The sequence below is a fragment of the Meles meles genome, chromosome 15 (genome assembly GCF_922984935.1).
Source record: "Meles meles chromosome 15, mMelMel3.1 paternal haplotype, whole genome shotgun sequence".
In the NCBI taxonomy this organism is placed as follows: Eukaryota; Metazoa; Chordata; class Mammalia; order Carnivora; family Mustelidae; genus Meles; species Meles meles.
The window spans coordinates 53,493,657-53,514,642 of NC_060080.1; the positions used below are offsets into that span (position 1 = coordinate 53,493,657).

At 39.3% G+C, this 20,986-nt stretch overlaps 2 protein-coding genes across 2 annotated transcripts in view; one reads left to right on the top strand and one right to left on the bottom strand.

Moving 5' to 3' along the window:
- Positions 1 to 10,740, top strand: SNRPG (small nuclear ribonucleoprotein polypeptide G). Its single transcript, XM_045979252.1, has 4 exons — positions 1 to 136; positions 3,818 to 3,840; positions 4,732 to 4,856; positions 10,181 to 10,740. The coding sequence occupies exons 1-4, from the start codon at positions 105 to 107 to the stop codon at positions 10,229 to 10,231; spliced, it is 231 nt and encodes a 76-aa protein (XP_045835208.1). The 5' UTR covers positions 1 to 104; the 3' UTR covers positions 10,232 to 10,740.
- The window catches only part of PCYOX1 (prenylcysteine oxidase 1), a 21,574-nt gene continuing 11,281 nt past the window's right edge, over positions 10,694 to 20,986 (bottom strand). Inside the window, exons 4-6 of the mRNA XM_045979239.1 lie at positions 14,948 to 15,159; positions 14,472 to 14,624; positions 10,694 to 14,054 (exon numbers count right to left, since the gene is read on the bottom strand). Of these exons, the coding sequence (XP_045835195.1) occupies positions 13,396 to 14,054; positions 14,472 to 14,624; positions 14,948 to 15,159 (1,024 nt within the window). The 3' untranslated portion in view covers positions 10,694 to 13,395. The remainder of the gene's footprint in view (positions 14,055 to 14,471; positions 14,625 to 14,947; positions 15,160 to 20,986) is intronic.

The window sequence follows — 20,986 nt, forward strand, 5'->3', positions numbered from 1 at the left end:
CAGGGTCGATGACGTCAGACGCGAAACGCGGGGCCTACCGCGGGAGCGCGAGAAACGCCACGAATTCCGTTTGGAGGCGTCTTTGAGCTCGCGGAGTACACACCATGAGCAAAGCTCACCCTCCCGAGTTGAAAAAGTAAGTATGTGAAAGGTTCAGGTGGCGGCTTCTCTGCGTGCGTTGAGTTCCTTAGATCCTCTCCATTATCTGCAGTGTGCCTGGCGTGCGTGTTCCGGCCCGAGGCCGCCGAGAACCCGGCAGGGTCTCGCGCCTCGGTGCGTGAAGCCCTCGCCAACGTCTCGTTTCGGCCTGCTTGGCCTGGCATAGTTCCCAGTGGCAGAAAAGGTGCCTCTCTTCTACTGTCTCGCCTTCCTGGGTGCATCTCCCGGTCCCCCGGCTCCCAGTGCAGTCCGTCTCCTTCCTTGCTTGGAAACCCTGGAGTGCCATCCTTTGTTGGACTGCTTGAATAGCCTTAAGTGCTAGGTAAGGTGGCTGGAGAGTAATTCTAGAGAGAACTAAGAAGATGGGTGGAATGGAAGTGTTTAATAGTAGGTGAGGATTCAGAAGCCACCTTAGAGTGTGTTTGTAGCTGTTTTGTTTTTTTTCGAGTTTTAATTTAGAAATCCCATTCCTTTCTGTTGCTTTCTTGTGCTGAAGTTAAACTTGAATGTCATGTGAGCTCTTGCTCTGTTAACAGAGCTGTGTGAGAACGTTCGTTTTTTTATCAGAGAAAACGGGATTTTTTTTTTCTGCACCTAATAAAATCATCTCAAATAGGATTTTCCTACTGTAAAGCTTTAACTTCCTCAAAGACTCGACTGAACTTAACATGTTGGATGCCTAAGTATTTCTCTATCTCGTTTATACCGTGTAATGCTAGATTCTGCACGTAGTAGATGGATAGAACAAATTATGAAAAATTGATTCATGAATCGATTGGGGAAACAGCCATCTGGCCTGTGTGTAGTTCACTTATTACCAGCTTCATAGAGAAGTCAGACTTAAGGAAAGGGTCATATTTGATAATTTTACATTTAGAGGCACTTCGTGGTGCTGTCAGTTAAGCATCCAACTCTTGGTTTCAGCTCAGTTCATGATGGTAAGGTGGTAAGATCAGCCACATGTCCGGCTCTCAGGCCAACTTGAAGTCTTGCTTAGTGTTTGTCTCTCTGCTCCTCCCCACTGTTCTCTCTTTCACTCAAAAAAATGAATTTTTGAAAAAAACTTAATTTTACATTTAAATGCACATCTGTATCAAAGCATTTTTTGTGCAAAAACTCCGTGTATATTTTACTCGGATCCCTTAAAAAATTACTAATCATAAGTCTTAACAGTAAGAAATAGAAATTATTTTGAAAATGCTGATCTAAACTTACTCTTTTATTGACGGGCTGGTGAAATCTTAGAAGTGTCTTCTGGATTCTTCAAGAACTGGTGAAATGCTAATTATATTTTAATGAAAGAACATTGTCTGCTTGTAATCTTAGATTTCCTTTTTTGTTTCTTAACAGATAATTTTCTTGTTGTTAACAGATATTTGAGAATTTCAGAGGACGAACCTAGTTTTAATATTTTTCTTATCTCTAGATTACACGTAGGGTGAAATCCTTTGGGACCTGCCTCCAAAATGACCTTGGGGTTTTTTTTCCTTTAATTTCTCACAAATACCTTTTACTCTTTATACCCTTCTCCTGGTTTAGCTTAACTCAGTGATTATTAACTGGAGGGAGGGAGTCTGGTTTTTTTGGCAGGCATCTAGTAAGTAGAAGCTAGGGATGCTGCTAAACATTGTCAGTGCACTGGACATCCCTCAATAAAGAATTATCTGGCTCCAGATGTTAATATGCCGAGGCTGAGATACCCAGACCTAACCAGATTCTCCATCCCACTTCTTAAAAATCACTGCCACAGTGGTCTTGCCAGTACCCGGACTCTGCCTTAATAATTTATCACTGTCTGAATGATAAAGTTCAGGCTCTTTGACAAAGCATTCAAGCTCTTCCATCTGAAACCCAAGTGCCAGGTATTACACGCTAATGGAGTGCCCCCATTCTCTAGCCAAACTGAACCGTTTGCATTTGTTCAAACTTCCTCACCTCCTCCCTGACTTTCGGTAATTAAATCTTTCTGAACCTCAGTTCCTCATCTGTAAAATGGTTCTAGTAACAATACATAACTTACAAAGTCATCATAAGGGTTGAGTAAGTTTATGTGTGTGATATTTGCTGTGTTGTATATAATACATCATATTAAAATGGATTATATGTCATACTACTTTTTTTTGTTGTTTTGGTTTTTAAGATTTTATTTATTTAAAAGGTTTTATTTATTTATTTGACAGAGGAGATCACAAGTAGACAGGCAGGCAGAGAGAGGAAGGAAAGCAGGCTCCCTGCTGAGCAGAGAGCCTGATGTGAGGCTCGATCCCAGGATCCCAGGGTCCTGGGATCATGACCTGAGCTGAAGGCAGAGGCTTTAACCCACTGAGCCACCCAGGCGCCCCTAACTTATTTATTTTAGAGAGCACATGTGAGGGGAGGGGTGGAGGGAGAGGGACAAGCAGACTCCACTCTGAGCGCAGAGCCCTAATTCGGATTCCTTCTCACAACCCTAAGATCGTGACCTGAGCCAAACCAAGTCAGGTGCTCAACTGGGGTGCCACCCAGGTGCCCCGAGGGTATGTCTTACTTATCTTCTAATTCTCCCATGAACTGTTACACATTAAATTGGATGGAATTTCAGGGGTGCCTGGGTGACTCAGTTGGTTAAGCGTCCCTCCCATTCGTGGTTGCAGCACAGGTCATGAGCTCATGCGTGGTAAGATGGAGCCCCTTGTCAGTCTCCACATTCAGCCGGGAGTCTGCTTAATGCTCTCTCCCTTTGCCCCTCTCCACTCGTGCACACGTGCATGTTCTCAAACTTTTTTAAAAAAATTAATGACATTTCATATTTTCTAGCCTGTAACTGGAAGGGGTAAAAACTGGTTTGATTACGTGGCTTAATATTTCCATAATACCCTACTGAGATGGGATTTCCCTGTTTGAGATTTTTTAAGGCTTCAAAATATGTATTTTGCTAAAAAATATGTGTTGAGGAATATCTTGAACACCTAAGTGTGATGCTTAATATTAAATAAAATAACACTCTGTTGTCTCAAGTATAAAATAAAATAACTATTGAATTGAATGTGGTTTGATTACCTTCTAGTTTCCTCACAAGTTTGTTTGGTTTTGGTAATAACCAAAGTATAAACAGATCATTGTTTTTCTGTTATGGCTCTAAAACCCAGTCATCAAGGGGTCCTTGGCTGACTCGGTCAGTGGAGCATATAACTCTTAATCTCTGGGTTGTGAGCCCATGTTAGGTATAGCGATTATTTAAAAATAATTTTTTTTAAGATTTGCTTTTATTATTTTGCCCCTTCCCAAATTACACTGTGTAAGTGCTAAATAAGGTAGCCCATTACTCCCTCCTCTACAAGAATACAAGTTTTTTACTATTTTAAATTTCATCATTTTTATTGTGCAGTTTTAGCAAATTCTATTGACTGTACCTACTTTATGCTTACTTGTGCTTAAAATTTTTTAATCAGGGGGCACCTGGGTGGCTCAGTGGGTTAAAGCCTCTGCCTTTTGCTCAGATCATGATCCCAGGGTCCTGGAATTGAGCCCCACATCAGGCTCTCTGCTCAGCAGAGAGCTTGCTTCCTCCTCTCTCTCTCTGCCTTCTTGTGATCTCTGTCTGTCAAATAAATAAAATCTTTAAAAAAAAATTTTTTTAATCAGTTATGTAATTTGTACCCCTTTTTGTTTTTTTCAGATTTATGGACAAGAAATTATCATGTAAGTTTCTTGGAGTTTTTTGTTTTATTTTTAATTGGTTGCTTTCTACATGTGTCTTGGCAGTATATAATGTTTGGCACAATTCACAAAAATTTAAGTCACACAGAACCTCTAATTCACATCCATTAATTAAGGAGGTTTATCAAAATCCTATGCAGACAATTTTATATACCTAATTTCTGATATTTAATAAATTGCACAGTACTTTTGGACTTTTCATGATTTCCTTTAAGCCTTCCCTGACTTAGACAAAATTAATGGTATTTTCCTGTTTTGTGATAGTTGCAAATATATCAACATTTTTTCCTTTAAGAACAAAGGACTTGGACCAGAACTAAAACTCTGACCTATACAATGCTAGAAGGATAGTAGGGGTAAAGACCTTGGCTACAGAGGCAAGCAGCCTTCCCTTTGAATCCCAGCTGTAGCCCACATTACCTATATAACCTTGAACCAGTTTTTTTAAGAAGCTCTATACTTCAGTTCCCTTGTGAAAAGTTAGGATAATTCTACTTGATAGGATTTTTGTAAGGGTTTTTTTTTGTTTTGTTTTGTTTTTTGTATTTACCCTTTTTTTAATTCCAAAATAGTTAACATAAAGTGTTGTATTAGTTTCAGGTGTGCAATATAGTGATTCAGCACTTCCATACAACACCTGGTGCTCATCACAAGTGCAGTCCTTAATCCCCATCCTCTGTTTCACCCATCCCACCCCAGCCTGGATTTTTGTAAGTTTAAATGTGGAAGTAAATGTGAAATGTTTAGCCCATTGCTTGACATAAAGTAAGGATAGGATTATATTTCTCAAGTACCTGGGTTTTATTCCACCTAACTTTTAATGAATAGTTGTTATTATTGGTCAGTTTTAAACTACTTTTTCCCTTTTTGTAGTGAAATTAAATGGTGGCAGACATGTTCAAGGAATATTGCGGGGGTTCGATCCATTTATGAATCTTGTGATAGATGAATGTGTGGAGATGGCAACTAGTGGGCAACAGAACAATATTGGAATGGTGGTAAGTAAAGATAGAAGCTTTCTCCTAGAGATTTCGTATTTTGAAATAAGGATTAATTTCCTATCAAAGTCTTGGATTAAATTGAAATTAGGCAAATAACAGATAAAGTCAGACTTTCCATTTCCATTTTGTTTAACATACGGCAGTCATTCAACTGTGATAGTATCCCAGTTATTTATACGTTAAATCTGAATCTTAAGCAGAACCTTCTCAGTGCCTTGGACTTGAAACAGCTGTAGGAAATTATTTTTGAGCTTTATAATAGAGGCCTGTAGTCTCTGAATGATTTGATGGTTGTTTCCAAGACCCAGACTTTGAATCCCACTCTTCGTCCAGCACAGGACAATGTGATCATTAAGTTTTAGTAAGTCCCCAGTTTCTTGGGAAAAGTAAATCAAAAAGGACAACTTTGCTTTAGGAAGTCACTGAGCATAAAGATCTCTAAAATGTGGTAAGAGAAAAAAAGGTAGTAAGAGTTTCTGATTGTTAGCCTTGATTTTTTTTTTTTTTTTTTTTTTTTTTTTTTTGGCCTCACAGTTTTTCAATCAGTCTTTCCAAGATGTATGTTACTGCTCCTTTCAAATGCATTTTCATTTGAAAACCAAATCAGTGGGACACCTGAGTGGCTTAGTGGGTTAGCCACTGCCTTCAGCTCAGGTCACAGTCCTAGGGTCCTGGGATCGAGTCCCACATCAGGCTCCTTGCTCAGTGGGGAGCCTGCTTCCTTCTCTCTCCACCTCTGCCTGCTTGTGCACACTCTCTATCTCTGACAAATAAATAAAATCTTTTTTTAAAAAAAAGAAAACCAAATCAGTGGTCTGGGCTGGAAAAACAGCTTGGAGAATCCCTTGATATGAGGCTCCCATCCCACCTACCTCCCCAAGTTTTATGCAAATAGACCTTCCTTTCAGGGACATTATCCTTGAGCTTCCATTGAAAATGAACAAAACTATGGGCAAATCATTATCAGCCAGGTTATTCTAAAAATGGTTTTTAAATACCACCACACACACACACACACACACACACACACACACACACACCCCCACCCCCACGATTCCTCTCTATCCTTTCCTTTTACAAATTCAGTAATCTTATTCTATGGGAAGGTAAATTATGTTTTTAGTTTCTATCTCAACAGCTTTGCTAAAAAGATTGAAGAAGGACTTTGATATCTAAAAGTTCTAATTTGGGAAGATAACTTTTCAGAGAATTGTGTGACACTAATTGGAATTTTATCTGAGAAAGAATTGAACCTAGATCATGGATCTTTCTCAAAGTTTTCCCCCTAAATTTTAATGGGCTTAGTCTTTATACAGAAATTGCCTATCACATAAGTAGGTGCTCATAACCAGTCATCTCTTCCGCCTCTGATGCTTGTCGTATGACCAAAAAAGTTTGTATTAGTAGGCAGTAATTCTTGCAGCTGAGTTAACATTTTGAAAATGAAATAATGGGGGGCCCCTGGGTGCCTCAGTGATTTAAGTGTTTGGCTCAGGTCATGATCTCAGGGTCATGAGGTCAAGCCCTACATCAGCCTCTCTGCTAAGCAGGGAGTCTACTTCTCTTTTTCTGCCCATCCAGCTGCACACTTGTGCTCTTTCTTTCTAATAAAGAAAAAAACAGAACAATGACAACATATTAGTTGTCCTTAATAAAAAGACTTTTTGAGAAAGAGCAGTGGGGAGGGGCAGAGGGCGAGAATCTTAAACAGGTTCCACACCCATCATGCTGCTCCCACAGAGCTTGATCTCAGGATCCTGAGATCATGACCTGAACCGAAATCAAGAGGCAAACGTTTAACTGACTGAACCACCTAGGTGCCCCCAATTAAAAGACATTTTAAAGGACTTTTTGTTTGTTTGTCTTAAATATTTTATTTATCTATTTGTCACAGCAAGTGAGCACACGCAGGGGGAGCGGCAGGCAGTGGGCAAAGCGGTCTTCCTGCTGACCAAGGAGCCCAATGCGGGACTTGATACCAGGACCCTGAGATCATGACCCAAGCCAAAGGCAGATGCTTGACTGACTGAGCCACTCAGACGTCCCTAAAAAGACATTTTAAAGAAAACGCAAGAATGTTTTTTCTGAGGTTGGAAGAAAAACAAATAGGTTATGGTTTTGTTTTCACAAGCTGTTTGGCAAAGGAGACTGACTGTACACTGGCTTTGCTATTTCCTTGTCCAAGTCAGTGACCCATTAAGGCCATTGAAATTACATAATGCTGTTATATTTAGAGTAGTATTAAGAATATGTGTGTTCTGGGGCGCCTGGGTGGCACATTCAGTTAAACCTCTGGCTCTTGATTTTGGCTTAGGTTGTGATCTCAGGGTCATGAGACTGAGCCCTGCATGGGGTTCCTTGCTCAGCACAGAGTTTGCTTAAGACTCCCTCTCCCACCTGTGTGCTCTAGAATAAATAAATCTTTAAAAAAAAAAAAAAAAAAAAGAATGTGTGTTCTGAGGGGGAGATAGTTTATATGAGGGACCTGTCAGCTGGGAGATTATCTAATGATGTCTCAACTGGCCTCCTATGAAACATCCCCATTGTTGTCAGTGGCCTCACTTCTGTCTTATTCCTTTAAGATTTCACTCCACCCCAGACTTCCCCTAAGAACATAGTAAAAATTCTGTATTAAGATGCTGCGTAGTTTAGGGGTTCTCACTAGCGTTGTGGTTCTATAGTTCCATTTTAGATTTATATTCTTTATTAGATAGCTGTGCCCTTTCAAAAGACTAAAAGTCTGAGCAGCATTTTGTAAAAACTAGCACTGAAACACAAAAGGAGCACTATGGAATTCTGGACCTAGCGGTGCCAGTTTGATTTGGAGAATTAGGCCTAAACACAAGGAGAAAATAGGAAGATTACTATACAGCAGAGGTGTCCACCCACTGGCCTTACGTCATGTAGTATGTGGTATGCAAAGACGTGTGCAGTACCTGCTATTTTAGAAAATATTGATGAAAGTCACAGTGTTTTATTTTGTCTTTTTTTTTTTTTTTGTATTTTTTTTTTAAAGATTTTATTTATTTATTTGACAGACAGAGATTACAAGTAGGCAGAGAGGCAGGCAGAGAGAGAGGAGGAAGCAGGGTCTCCACGGAGCAGAGAGCCCGATGCGGGGCTCGATCCCAGGTCCCTGGGATCATGACCTGAGCCAAAGGCAGAGGCTTTAACCCACTGAGCCACCCAGGCACCCCTATTTTGTCTTTTTTATAATGTCCCCAAAAGCCTCAGATCTGAACGTCTTAGTTATCTGAAATAACTTCTCTGCCACCCTCCCCTTTCTGGGATCAGAAGTGGACACATTTAAAGGAGAGGGAGGAAAGAAGGGTAGCAGTTTTTCATGTTTTCATCAGTGAGATGTGATGTATACCATCTTCTGCAAATAAGCCAGGAATTAAATAAACCCCTGAGAATATTTTGTGCTGTTGTTTAGCTCTCATTTCCATCCCTAACGTAGAGAACTCTAGGCTCCTTCACTCCCCACCATCATTGTCATGGCATTGTTTTCTGTTCATGCTGCCCTTCACCACCACCTCATCATACTCATTGCTGTTTGTTTCTGCCAGGCTCCCAAGATGCTGTTCCACCTGTCCTATTCCTTTCCCTTCTGTCAGCTGCAGTAAACATGCAGGGTCATTTGTTTATTTAACAGGTTCTTACTGAGCCCTCTGTGTGCCTGCCACCGCTTTAGGCACTGGGGTTATTGCACCTGCTCTCATAGTAATGACATTTGGGTGAGGAGGACAATAACAGTGTATATAATAAATAAATAAAGCAGGGTGCCTGGGTGGCTCAGTGGTTTAAAGCCTCTGCCTTCGGCTCAGGTCATGATCTCAGGGTCCTGGGATCAAGTCCCACATCAGGCTCTCTGTTAGGCGGTGAGCCTGCTTCCTCCTCTCTCCCTCTCTCTCTGCCTACTTGTGATCTCCGTCTGTCAAATAAATAAATAAATAAATCTTTTTAAAAAATAAATAAATAAAGCAGATAGAATGGAGGGGAGAAAATAAGTTTTGGTGGGTTTTTTTGGTTTTGTTTGTTTTGCTTTGTTTTTACTCCAGCTGCCTAAAAGCATAGCTCTACTTAGAATCTTATTCAGAATGTCTCCATTTTTACTATTTCCTCATCTCATTTACAGCTCTACTTGACCTGATCTTTGGCTACAGTATGACCTACAGTGCACCAGGGGTTCCTTATATTTGCAGGCTCCTTGCCTTCTAGTTTAACTTACTTTTCTACCCATCTTAAACTTGGTTACCAGCCATTTATTTCACCTATGCTCATGAGTATCCTTTCTTGTGCTCATTTATGGAATGGCTACTATATTGGGCACTGTGCTCCTAGGATCTTTTCTTTATAACTTCTCTTCCTGCGCATAAGCTGTCTCCCATTCAAATATTGGTTATTCCCGGGGCGCCTGGGTGGCTCAGTGGGTTAAAGCCTCTGCCTTTGGCTCAGGCCATGATCTCAGGGTCCTGGGATCGAGCCCCACATCGGACTCTCTGCTCAGTGGTGAGCCTGCTTCCCCCTCTCTCTCTGCCTGCCTCTCTGCCTTCTTGTGATCTCTGTCGAATAAATAAATAAAATCTTTTAAAAAAAATAATGGTTATTCCCTTGGCTGTGAAACTTCATTGGCATATTATCGGTTTCATGATGTGTTCCAAGTACTTTAACATTGGTGTTTGAGGCCTTCTAAGATTGGGTACAAACTGTTTCCTGTTTCCCATCGTAACCTTTTACTACATTCAAATTGATTCTTTATCCCCTTACACTTTTTCATGTCAATTTTGTTTAGAGTTCTACCTTCCTGTCAAAATTCTGCCCTGTTTTCAAGACTCAACTAAAATGCCATCTTCACAAAGCATACTTTTCACAGTTTATATCCTGGTTTGTTCCCTGAGTGATCTTACACCCCTAAACTGACATTCTGCTGTACATTTTTCACATTGACTTACGGATCGCTTGGGACAGAGATGGGTATGTTATTTGAGTACTGCAGTTTAAAAGGTGAAGTGAGAGGGGGAGATAGTTTATATGAGGGACCTGTCAGCTGGGAGATTATCTAAAAGGTGAAGTGAATCATTGAAGACTTAGCATTCTCAAAAGGGTACTTGTTAGTCTTGTTAAATCCAAGAAAAGTATGTATCTTACCTTTAAAAGGCTTACTGACTTGTCATGATTAAAAGACTTTAGTATCTCTGTGGCTTGAAGAAAGCCCCACAAACTGATCTTTAATACTGAAAAACCATTAATGATTTTGTGAAAATCCTTTCATTGATGTCTGGCAAATAAATTATGTTCTGTTCAAATTTTCTTTTTAGGTAATACGAGGAAATAGTATCATCATGTTAGAAGCCTTAGAACGAGTATAAACCATGGATGTGTTCATCAGAAGAATCAACTGCTTCCACATGTCCCCTCTCCATAGTACCTGTTTTACTACAACATAAAAATCAGATTGTGTGCATTTTCATATTGAGCTTTTTTGTTAAATAAACTTTTATAATAGCTAAAAATGCTTTCTCAGACATGCTGAATGTAGAATTATTAGCCCTTTTTCTAATTTTTTCTAACATGAACTGTTCTTGGTTGAGATTGATTTCTTCTGAAGCTTTTATGCACTAATAGAGGAGAATCTGATTAAACATGAAGCATAGCAAGGATGCTGCTTTTCCATCTTCTAATGGAAAGATAAAGAACCTGCACACCTGAGTGGGTTTCTTCTGAAACATTAACTGTAATTTTCAAAACTCTTGTAGTAGCTTTGATGTACTGACTTTTTCCAAGTACATCTACATTGCAAGTATAGTGCAATTGAAGTAAAACACAAGAAATAATGATACAGTTGTTTATTTTGAACATAAACGGGGAAAATTTTTTTCATACAAGAATAGAACTCCAGAGAAAAACATTCCAGTGTACTGTAGTTCTTTGTGGAGTATAGAGAATAGTTGTAATGCTCCCCATAATACATTCACCTAGGTCATAAATTTTATGGCATATAAACTCAGAAGATAAATTGCAAATGGTGGTATCATAAACCTAACTTCAAGAAACCTACCAGCAGATGCCTAGGCTTGTACTTTTTGTGATCTGGTAAAAAGCCTACAAATCTTGGATCACTTAAAACTGTAGAGAATGGGGTATACAGAGGGGAGTATATAAGGTACTTGAAAAACAGAACACAATGAATGACATATATATCTCTATAACGTTATTTTCTGTTTATAGAAAATGTTTACACCCAAAGAATAGTGAAAGAGGTCAAACCAGCCTAATCAGAATAAGGAGAGTTGATGTCAATTGCAGTACGTTTTTATTCCCTTCTCTAGCAGCTCTAAATCTTCACTGATGTTGACGCATTTTTTTGCGACCACATAGAGCTAAATTACAGAACTCGTTCTCCCAAGTGCGGTTCCTAGACCAAGAACATCACCTAGGAACTTAGTAGAGATGCTGTCTTCATCTACCTCTCCAAACCCACTAAAACAAATTCTGGGATGAGGCCCAGCAGTTATTATAAAAAGCACTCCAGGTGACTGTGATGTGTATTCAAGTTGGAGAACCACTGGAGTAGAATTGGCTTTCAGTTAGCTCCTGCATAATTTTTACCAGCCTCTTTTATACAAAGACAAATTGAGTAGTCTAATGAAGTAACAGACTCTGATAGTTTTTCTTCCAGTAAAAAAAAAATTAATGCTCTTTTCATTGAAACTATTACGTCTGATACATTAGTAATACTTTGCTCTTAGAGGAAGCAGTTTCAGATTCCCTGTTGGAAAACTTAATCAGAGTAGGTCTGATACAATCACAACATTTTTAAATTGGTGTTCTTATAAGTAAATAATATATCCTATTGCAAAACAACTCTGTGAGTGATAGAAATTATTCCATTACCAATTTTTATTTACCTTTAGCACACATAAACCAGTATTACATTTTCTACAATATTGTCTTCATTAAAACCATAAAAGGAAAAATATGACTGCCTCTTAATGTACTTATTAAGAACAAAATTTTTAAAAAGCTGACCCTCTGACAAATATAAATTTAATCCCTGCCTTTACATCAAATATATTTTGGCAGTTTTAACATTAATATTCACAATTGTAGTAGAGACAAATCATTTTAACTAAGGATCAGTGTTCTCTTAAACCATTTTGCAAAAGTAGCTACTGCCATAATCTGATAGACTCCAACAATACATGTTAAACTTTGTTACAGTTACTTTTAGAATTCACAAGCTTTTATTCGTTCTGTCCTACTAGTGACCGACTACAAGGACAACCATTCATGATATCTTTATACAATAGATGTAGAACTGGTTCTTAAGTTTGACTGCATATTAGAATCAATTGAGAAGCTTTAAAATTTTAAAGTTACTCCAATGTGCAGCCAAAGTAGAGAACTACTGCCTTAAAAACAAGGTTTCAGCAACCAGCTTCTAACCCCAAATTGCTACAGTAATTTTAGAAGCACTTAATAGTCTGAACATGGACTGGATTTGATCAAGTGTGGTATCATTCTGAATATCCTACTCTAAGGTCAGTGGCTCTGGAGTAATCTGAGTTGCCTCTGTCATCAGACTGACAATGCTTACTGTCAAGATTACTACTAGAGTTCTTGAGGGAAATCGTTCTTCACAAAATGAATCTGCTTTAATAATGCATTAGGTTTTCTGGGACTTCTAAGGCACTGAAACCCCTTTAGAGACATCTTAACCCCTCACATCAGTGATTCTCAACCCAGGTTGCACCTTAGGAACTTTTTAGCTACAATGCTGAGCGCCTATCCTCAACTAAATCAGACTCTCTGGTCACATGGGAGTCTAGCAATATTTTTTACAGCTCCACAGGTGAGGATTTGAAAATGTAATTTCTTAAATCAATACCCTGTATTTGCTTTCATTTTACTTGAGATTTTTCTGTGACAAAGTTAACCTACTAAGGCTTCTGAATTTCACCCCTAATAAAATCAAGTCAGAAGCAGTCCAAAGAACATTCAAAAAGTCCATCCTCCTGGCATGGGCACATCTACTTTGAATAAATTAACTAAAGCCAGACGTATACCAGTTCTTGTAGTAGTTGTAACTATCTGAAGGTCACTTCCAGCTGTGAAGCCCAAGAGATCTACTCCCCCACTAAGATTTGTTTTTAAACTCTTCCTCAGATGCTCAGCTTAAAATATTCTAAAGTTTTGTTCAAAATCCAGGGTCCCATTCCCTAGACCTAGAAAATCAGAATCTCCAGAGGAGCTAGAGAACCCATATGTTTAACAAATCCCAAGTGATTCTATACTGTTGATGGATATTAAAAGATGAATTAAGAGATTTTGGAGATGGCATAAATGCAGTAGTTACCACCTTCACACTTAATTAGAAACTTGTATTTTCTCATAACTCACAGGGATTACTTTTGTAAAACAATACCAATTTTTGACAAAATAGCTAATTCAAAATCATCTCTGCTCAGATTGTGTTCTTTGCCAGTGATAACTTCATTTGGAACCAGAAGGGGGGGAAAGTGATAGTGTTATTTCATAGTTCAGTTTTAAGTTTCTCATATAAGTCCTCTTGGTCAATCATGTCTGTGTGCCCATTCCAGCGGTGATAAGCAAGAAGAGCAGCATTGTGGGCGGCAATGGCACTCATCTCCATGGCACTTGCTGCACACTCTATGCCATTGAGGTAGTAAAGTCTGTCGTGGAGTATGATGGAGGGACATTTCTCTGGAGGCTTGTAATGAGGATATGCAAGCCATGACTGCTTCACAGCGTAATCATAGGACAAAAAGAGCTTTAATATTTGTTCTTTAGTGAGAATTTCTTGGGAAAAGATCTTCCAAACGTATCCCCTATCTGTTAATGGTTGAGGATTATCCTTTTCTGTTACAGAGGACACAATCCCAATGCTGTTAATGAACAAATCTGAATTATCAGTGGTTAAAATTGTACTGAGATCGAATTTGTCTAAGGCTCTAGAACTAAAAAGAGTTGAATTCAACTGCCCCTTAATTAAAGTTGTCACTATATGTTGGTAGTACTGATGGAATTCCTCAATTGGAGGATCAAAGTTGAGGAAAGTTATATTGGACATTTTTCGATTCAGTGGAGTGGCCACCAAGACAATGTCATAGACATCTGAACGGATCTCAGATCCAATTTGATAGATCACTTCATACATCTTTGCGGGATTTCCTAGAAGAAAGAAGCATACATTTTAGTGTTTCTAACATACTATACACCTTCCAAAAGTAATTTTATTACCGTAATAGTTTATAAAATATAAAATAGTGGTAAGTTAATTCTAAGGAATTAAGAGTTTTATCCTTTAATATAACTACGCCAAAGTGAAGCCAGTTTTCTACTGGTATAGAAATGACACCTTGTCAATAAGTACAAAATACAGAATTATACTTTAAGAATGAGATTATTTTTAAATCCAAGGAGATGTGCCATTGTACTTGAGCACATCTGCAAATATTTCCATGTGGTACAACATATACAATTTATAATTTCATCATTTGGAACAGAGAAATGAGAGAAGAGTGGTTTTTCTCCCTGAACAATTATTTTCTAGAGGATAAATAAGGAACAGTAGAATTTCAGGCTCACCTGTATGCTTGGTCCTTGTTTTTTCCTCTATGTACATTACTGAGCCAGATATAAGGTTGCTTTTGGATGCCTGAAGGAGCCCTGAGCAAACAAGTTTATTGCCACCTTCTACTGCCCAAAGGCCAGAATCAGCAGAGGACAATGATACTGCCCCTGTCAGTGGTAGGAAAAAAAAAAGTTTTAATTCTGACTCTGCAAAAGGCCCTCTATCCACTCTCTTCCCAATTTAGGTGAGGTCTGCTCCAGACACTGCCAAAGAGCGCCTGGGGGCAAAAATCTCAGTGAAAGCTAAGGACTCTCCTCCACCCCACACTAAAACGCACAGATCTACATATACACAATTTTGCCAACCATGTCTGAGGTTTCAGAAAAAAATAAGTCTTCTCCAACTCATGGCTTAAAGTTAGGAGCCACCATAGCATCAAGTAAGCCCCTCTGTGAACTAATGTCTATAACCATTTCAAGCCTTGGCTTACCCACAAAACCATTGATGTTCATGCTTTGGCCATAATTGACCCTCATGACAGGTGCAACAATTTCATTGAGGAATTTCTCCGAGAAGCCTGCTTTCTGCAAGGTTTCAAGAAGTGTTCGGTTAAGCATTCCAAGGAATTCGTCCCCTCCTAGAGAATGTAGTAACTTTTCTACACTGCTGAAGGCATAGTCATGAGACTGGTAACGGTAGATCCTTTTGAAAAGAAGAGACAAGGCCATTAAACACCAAACAAGATAAGGGGAAGGGAATGAGCATGTTTCCTTCCAATAAATTTCTGCCTGTGGTGTAAGATGCACCTCAGTCACCATCTTCCCCAGGTATCCCAGAAGCTCTCATCCCTTGCCCAACTATTAATCTTTAGAACCACCTAATGTTTTCCTGAACTTCATGGACTAAAAAGAATATCCATGCAATAATTCAATATGTAATTTTTCAAGTTGCAAGTGATACAAAAAGAAAGAGATACGATTCCATTCCCTTAAGGAGCTTATAGTTGAGGACAGGTAATAAGGCACATACACAGGTTAAGTATATGAAACAAAGGAAGAAATAAGTACAAAGAAAGATCTCTGTCTTACATCAACTTCTCTCAAAGTTGTAAATTTTTTTTTAAGATTTTATTTCTTTATTAAAGCGTGCACAAGCAGGGGCATCAGCAGAGGGAGAGGGAGAAGAAGACTCCCTGCTGAACAGGGAGCCTGATGTGAAGCTCGATCCCGGGACCCTGGGATTATGACTTGAGCTGAAGGCAGACGCTTAACCAACTGAGCCACCCAAATGCCTCAAAGTTCTAAATTTTTTGAGTAGGCGACAATGTCACATCCAATTCTAATATTACCTCCTATGTAATAGTATAGTATACAAAACATTGAATACATTTTTGTGGGAGAAATTGATAACAATGCCCAAATAAAAACTAAACTCCTTCCAACTACATCAATTGGTTTCTAGTCCCTAGAAAGCTGGAAAAAGCAAAGGATGAAAACCCAAGAGTTCTTTAAAAAACAGACTGAGTATCTCAGAAAATGAAGAAACCCTTTGGCTAATGGTCAACAAGATAAAACAGCCAATTAAATAACATATATAATATAAAGAAAGTTCTCCATGCCACCACCTGCCTGGGACCCAACCCCACTACATCAAGCCTCCAGTAAATGCCCCCTAGATGTGAGACAACAGAGACCATGTAATCATTGAGCACTGAAACTGTTTTATAATACTAGTTGCGTAAGAATACATATTCACTAAAGAGATGTGTCATTTCTGCTAATCAGACTGCTTTATAGCCTTTTTTAAAACTACATTTGTATAACCCTTAACATTTATTCATTCAATAAATATTTATGGAGCATTAACTTTGAGCCAGGTATGCTAGGTGCTAAAGATATAGAGGTCAACACAACAGAGGAAAAAAAAAATCCCTAATGGATCCTGGGTTCTAGCTAGGGAAACAGGTAGTAAAAAAATTAATGTGAGTAAATTCTATAACAGTTTAGAGGATGATAAATGTCAAGGAGAAAGCAAATCAAAAAGGAAGACTGAGAAGACTTAGTAGACTGCAACTCTAAATAAGATGGTTCCCAAAGATAAGTAGAGTGGTCAAGGAAAGCCTCACTAAGAAGGTAACATCTGAGCAAAAACCTGAGGGAGGTAAGAACTGCAGCATCCAGAGGAGAAAATATTTTTGATAGAGAGACTGGTGCAAAAGCCTGATGACAGAAGCATGCCTGGTGTGTTCAAAGAACAATGCCAGTGCAGTTTAAACAGATCCAGGAGAGCAGGCAGAGACACGGTCAAAAAAGTACTGGGTGGGGAGTGAAAGATGAAACACTTCTGGAAGGGTGGAATAAGGACTTCAGAAAATCTACCTAAAAGCAATGAGAACACTAGCAAAAATCAACACCAACATTTTCAAAACTCTGGAGTTAAACCAGACTTGCCAAAGTCCCAGGAGTATTTTTTCTAGAGAAATGGCTGATTCTCAGTAGGAACAACGAGCCCATTGGCATGTTAATTTGCCCTATTCCCATTCCCCTCAGACCAGCAAGGTAGCCTTCAAAACCAGCAGTCTTGCAACTATATATAAATACCTGTGAAACCTACAACCTGGCAACCATGGCAAAGGATAGAACAGGTCTGGAGCGCCTCCAAAGTGCCACAATCTGACCTATCTGGCAGCTCACTGAAAAGCTCTATCCTTGGGACTTGTCTCAACTTGACCTGATTCAGAGCTTGATCTGTACAAACAGTCCATCCTGAGGGTGTCTGTCAAGAAAAATTAGGGGCAATTTAAAAATCACAGCTACCTGAGGCTGTGATATCAAGTGGGGCTAACAAGAGGCTGACCAAAAGACTTAAAAAACCTGGAGAATGAAAAACACACATTCTTGGTGACCCAGAAGGCCATGACTGCGTATAAGGTTATCACATGCCTAAGAAAGACCTTAGAAGGCCTTAATCTGTCACCTCTGGTTGACTCTGGGGCTTTGAGCAAGCAGAAAGTAAAGGCTAAAGTAGAGTTGTAAACCACCCATTGAGAGCATTGGAAGCTTAGCCCCCAGCACACAATTGCATGACAAAGAATACAGACTTCACAGAATCAGTCCTAGAAAGTCACCAAACTAACATCAAAAACAACAGACCCTGGGGTAGCTGTGAAATCTGAATCCCAGAGTTGCCAATGTTACTTTAAATGTCCCATTCCAACAAAAATCATAAAACAGAGAAATAAAGTGTGACCCAGGGGTGCCTGGCTGGTTCAGTGGGTACAGCATGTGACTTGATCTCAAGGTTGTGAGTTCAAGCTGCACACTGCCTGTGGAGAGTACTTTAAAATTCAAAAAAGAGGGGCACCTGGGTGGCTCAGTGGGTTAAGCCTCTGCCTTCAGCTCAGGTCATGGTCTCAGGGTCCTGGGATGGAGCCCTGCATTGGGCTCTCTGCTCAGCAGGGAACCTGCTTCCTCCTCTCTCTCTGCCTGCCTCTCTGCCTACTTGTGATCTCTATCTGTCAAATAAATAAATAAAAAATCTTTAAAAAAAGAAAATTCAAAAAAGAAAAAAAAAATGGGGTCCCTGGATGGCTCAGTCAGTTAACCGGCCAACTCTCTTGATTTCATCTCAGTTCACAATCTCAGCCCTGAATTGGGCTCCCTGATCAGCGGACAGTCTGCTTGTCCCTCTCCCTGCCCTTCCCCCCATGCTCTTGCTTTCTCAAATTAATTAACTCATTAATTTTTTTTAAAAAAGAATGACCAAAACAAGGAAGAAAAAAAAGTCATAGAAACTGTCCCTGAGGAGACCCAGATATTGGACTTACTAGATAAAACTTTAAATCAGCTATTATAAATATGTTCAAAGAACTAGAGGAAACCATGTTAAAGCATTAAAGCAAGTATGTAAACATTGTCTCTCCAAATATCAATAAAGAGTCAAACTATTTTTTTTTTAATTCTGGAGTTGAAAAGTACAGTATCTGAAATGTAAAATTCCCTAGAAGCGTTCAATAGCAGATTTGAAGTAGAAAAATCAGTGAACTTTAAGGTCAACTGAAATTATACATTTTGAGGAACAGAAAGAAAAGAAAAATGAACAGAGCATCGAAGAACTATGGGACAACAAAAAGCATACCAACATAAATATAATGGGAATGTAGCAGAGGCAGGAAGGGAGGGGGCGCAGATAATGGCCAAACACTGCCCAGATTTGAAAGAAAACATTAATCTGCACACCCAGGAAGCTAAATCTAAGCAGGATAATTTAAGAGATAAATTTAAGAGATCTACACCCAAAAATACATAGACAAGAAAGACAAAGAATACCAAAAGCAGCAAGAAAAAGGCAACTGATCCAGAAAAAAGGATCTTCAAAAAGATTAACAGCTCACTCTACTCATCAGAAACTATGAAGGCCAGCCAGAGTTGGTGGAATGACATATTCAAAATGCTGAAAGAAAAGTCTTATAAACTCAAGAGTTCTACATCCAGCAAAACTATCCCTCAAAAAGGGAGAAATTAAAATAATCCCAGGTAAACAAAAACACAGAATTCAATACTAGCGGACCTTCTCTACAAGAATTAGACTAGAGAAATTCCTTCAGGCTGAAATACACTAGACAGAAATTCAAATCTCCATCAAGAAATGACAGGCACTGGTAAAAGTAACTGCATAAAGTAAATATAAAGAATTAAAAACAGAATCAAAGATATTTTTAAAACATCCGTGTTTACTGCAGCATTATTCACAATAGCCAGGAAGTAGAAGCTACCTACAAGTTCATCAGCAATGAATGAATAAAACAAAAGAAGGCAACAATGGAGGAATAAACAAGAGCAACATAAGCTGTATAGGAAATAAATAGCAAAAAGGCAGACATAAACCCTACATTCATAGTAACTAAACATAAGTGGATTAAACACTGCATTCATAAGGCACATACTGGCCGAACAGATCAAAAAAAAACATGATCCAACAATATGCTGTCTACAAGAAATACACTTTAGATTCAAACACAAGTAGGTTGAAAATAAAAAGATGGAAAAAGATACACCATACAAACAGTAACAAAAAGACAGCTGGAGTGAACACACTAAAGCAGAGAATATAAACTTTAAGACAAAAATTGTTACCAGAGGCAAAGAAGGACATTTTATAATGATAAAAGGGTTAGTCTGTGAAGATGTAACAATTATCAACATACAAACACCTAACAACAGAGTGCCAAAATACATGAAATGAAAATGACAGAACTGAAGGGAGAAACAAATAATTTAATACTAGTTGAAGACCAATATTCCACTTTCTTTTTTTTTTTTTTTAAGATTTTATTAATTTATTTGACTGAGCTCACAAGTTGGCAGAGAGGCAGGCAGAGAAAGGGGGGAAGCAGGCTCCCTGCCAAGCAAAGAGCCCGATGGAGGGCTCGATCCCAAGACCCTGGGATCATGACCTGAGCCGAAGGCAGAAGCTTAACCCACTGAGCCAACCAGGCACCCCAATATTCCACTTTCAGTAACAGGTAGAAGATCAACAACACTAGTTCACTGGGGCTGCCATAACAAAGTTTCACAGACTGAGTGCCTTAAACAACAGAAATTTATTTCTCGTAGTTCTGGAAGCTAAAAATCCAAGATCATGGCATTGACAGCTTTGGTTTGTTTTGAGGACTGACACCTTGGCTTACAATTAGGTCACCTCCTCACTGTGTCCCCCACAGGATCCTCCTTATATGCCTGCATATCCCTGGTTTCTCTTCTGTGTTCTAATCTCTTATTCTTTTTTTTTTTTTTTTTAAAGATTTTATTTATTTATTTATTTGACAGAGAGAGAGGTCACAAGTAAGCAGAGAGGCAGGCAGAGAGAGAAGAGGAAGCAGGCTCCCTGCAGAGCAGAGGGCCCGATGCGGGGCTCGATCCCAGGACCCTGAGATCATGACCTGAGCCGAAGGCAGCGGCTTAATCCACTGAGCCACCCAGGTGCCCCCTAATCTCTTATTCTTATAAGGACACTAGTCACATCCAATATGGCCCACCGTAGTGGCCTTGTTTTAACTTAATTCCCTCATTAAAAGCCCTATCTCCAGGGATGCCTGGGTGGCTCAGTTGGTTGGGCGGTTGCCTTCGGCTTGGGTCATGATCCTAGCGTCCTGCGATCAAGTCCCACATCGGGCTCCTTGCTCGGCAGGGAGCCTGCTTCTCCCTCTGCCTCTGCCTGCCACTCTGTCTGTCTGTGCGCGCTCTCTCTCTCTCGCTCTCTAATAAATAAATAAAATCTTTAAAAAAAAAAAAAAAGCCCTATCTCCAGATACAGTTATTCTGAGGTACAGGGTAAGGTTAGGGCTTCAACCTATGAAGGGAGTAGAGCATAATTCTGCCCATAGTAAACAGGTAACAAAAAATTAGGAGACGATTACCTACATCAGGTCTTTCAAGCCATTGTACAGATTTTGGCTGTTACTCTGCATGAAATAGCCACTGAGGGGCGCCTGGGTAGCTCAGTGGGTTAAGCCTCTGCCTTCCGCTCA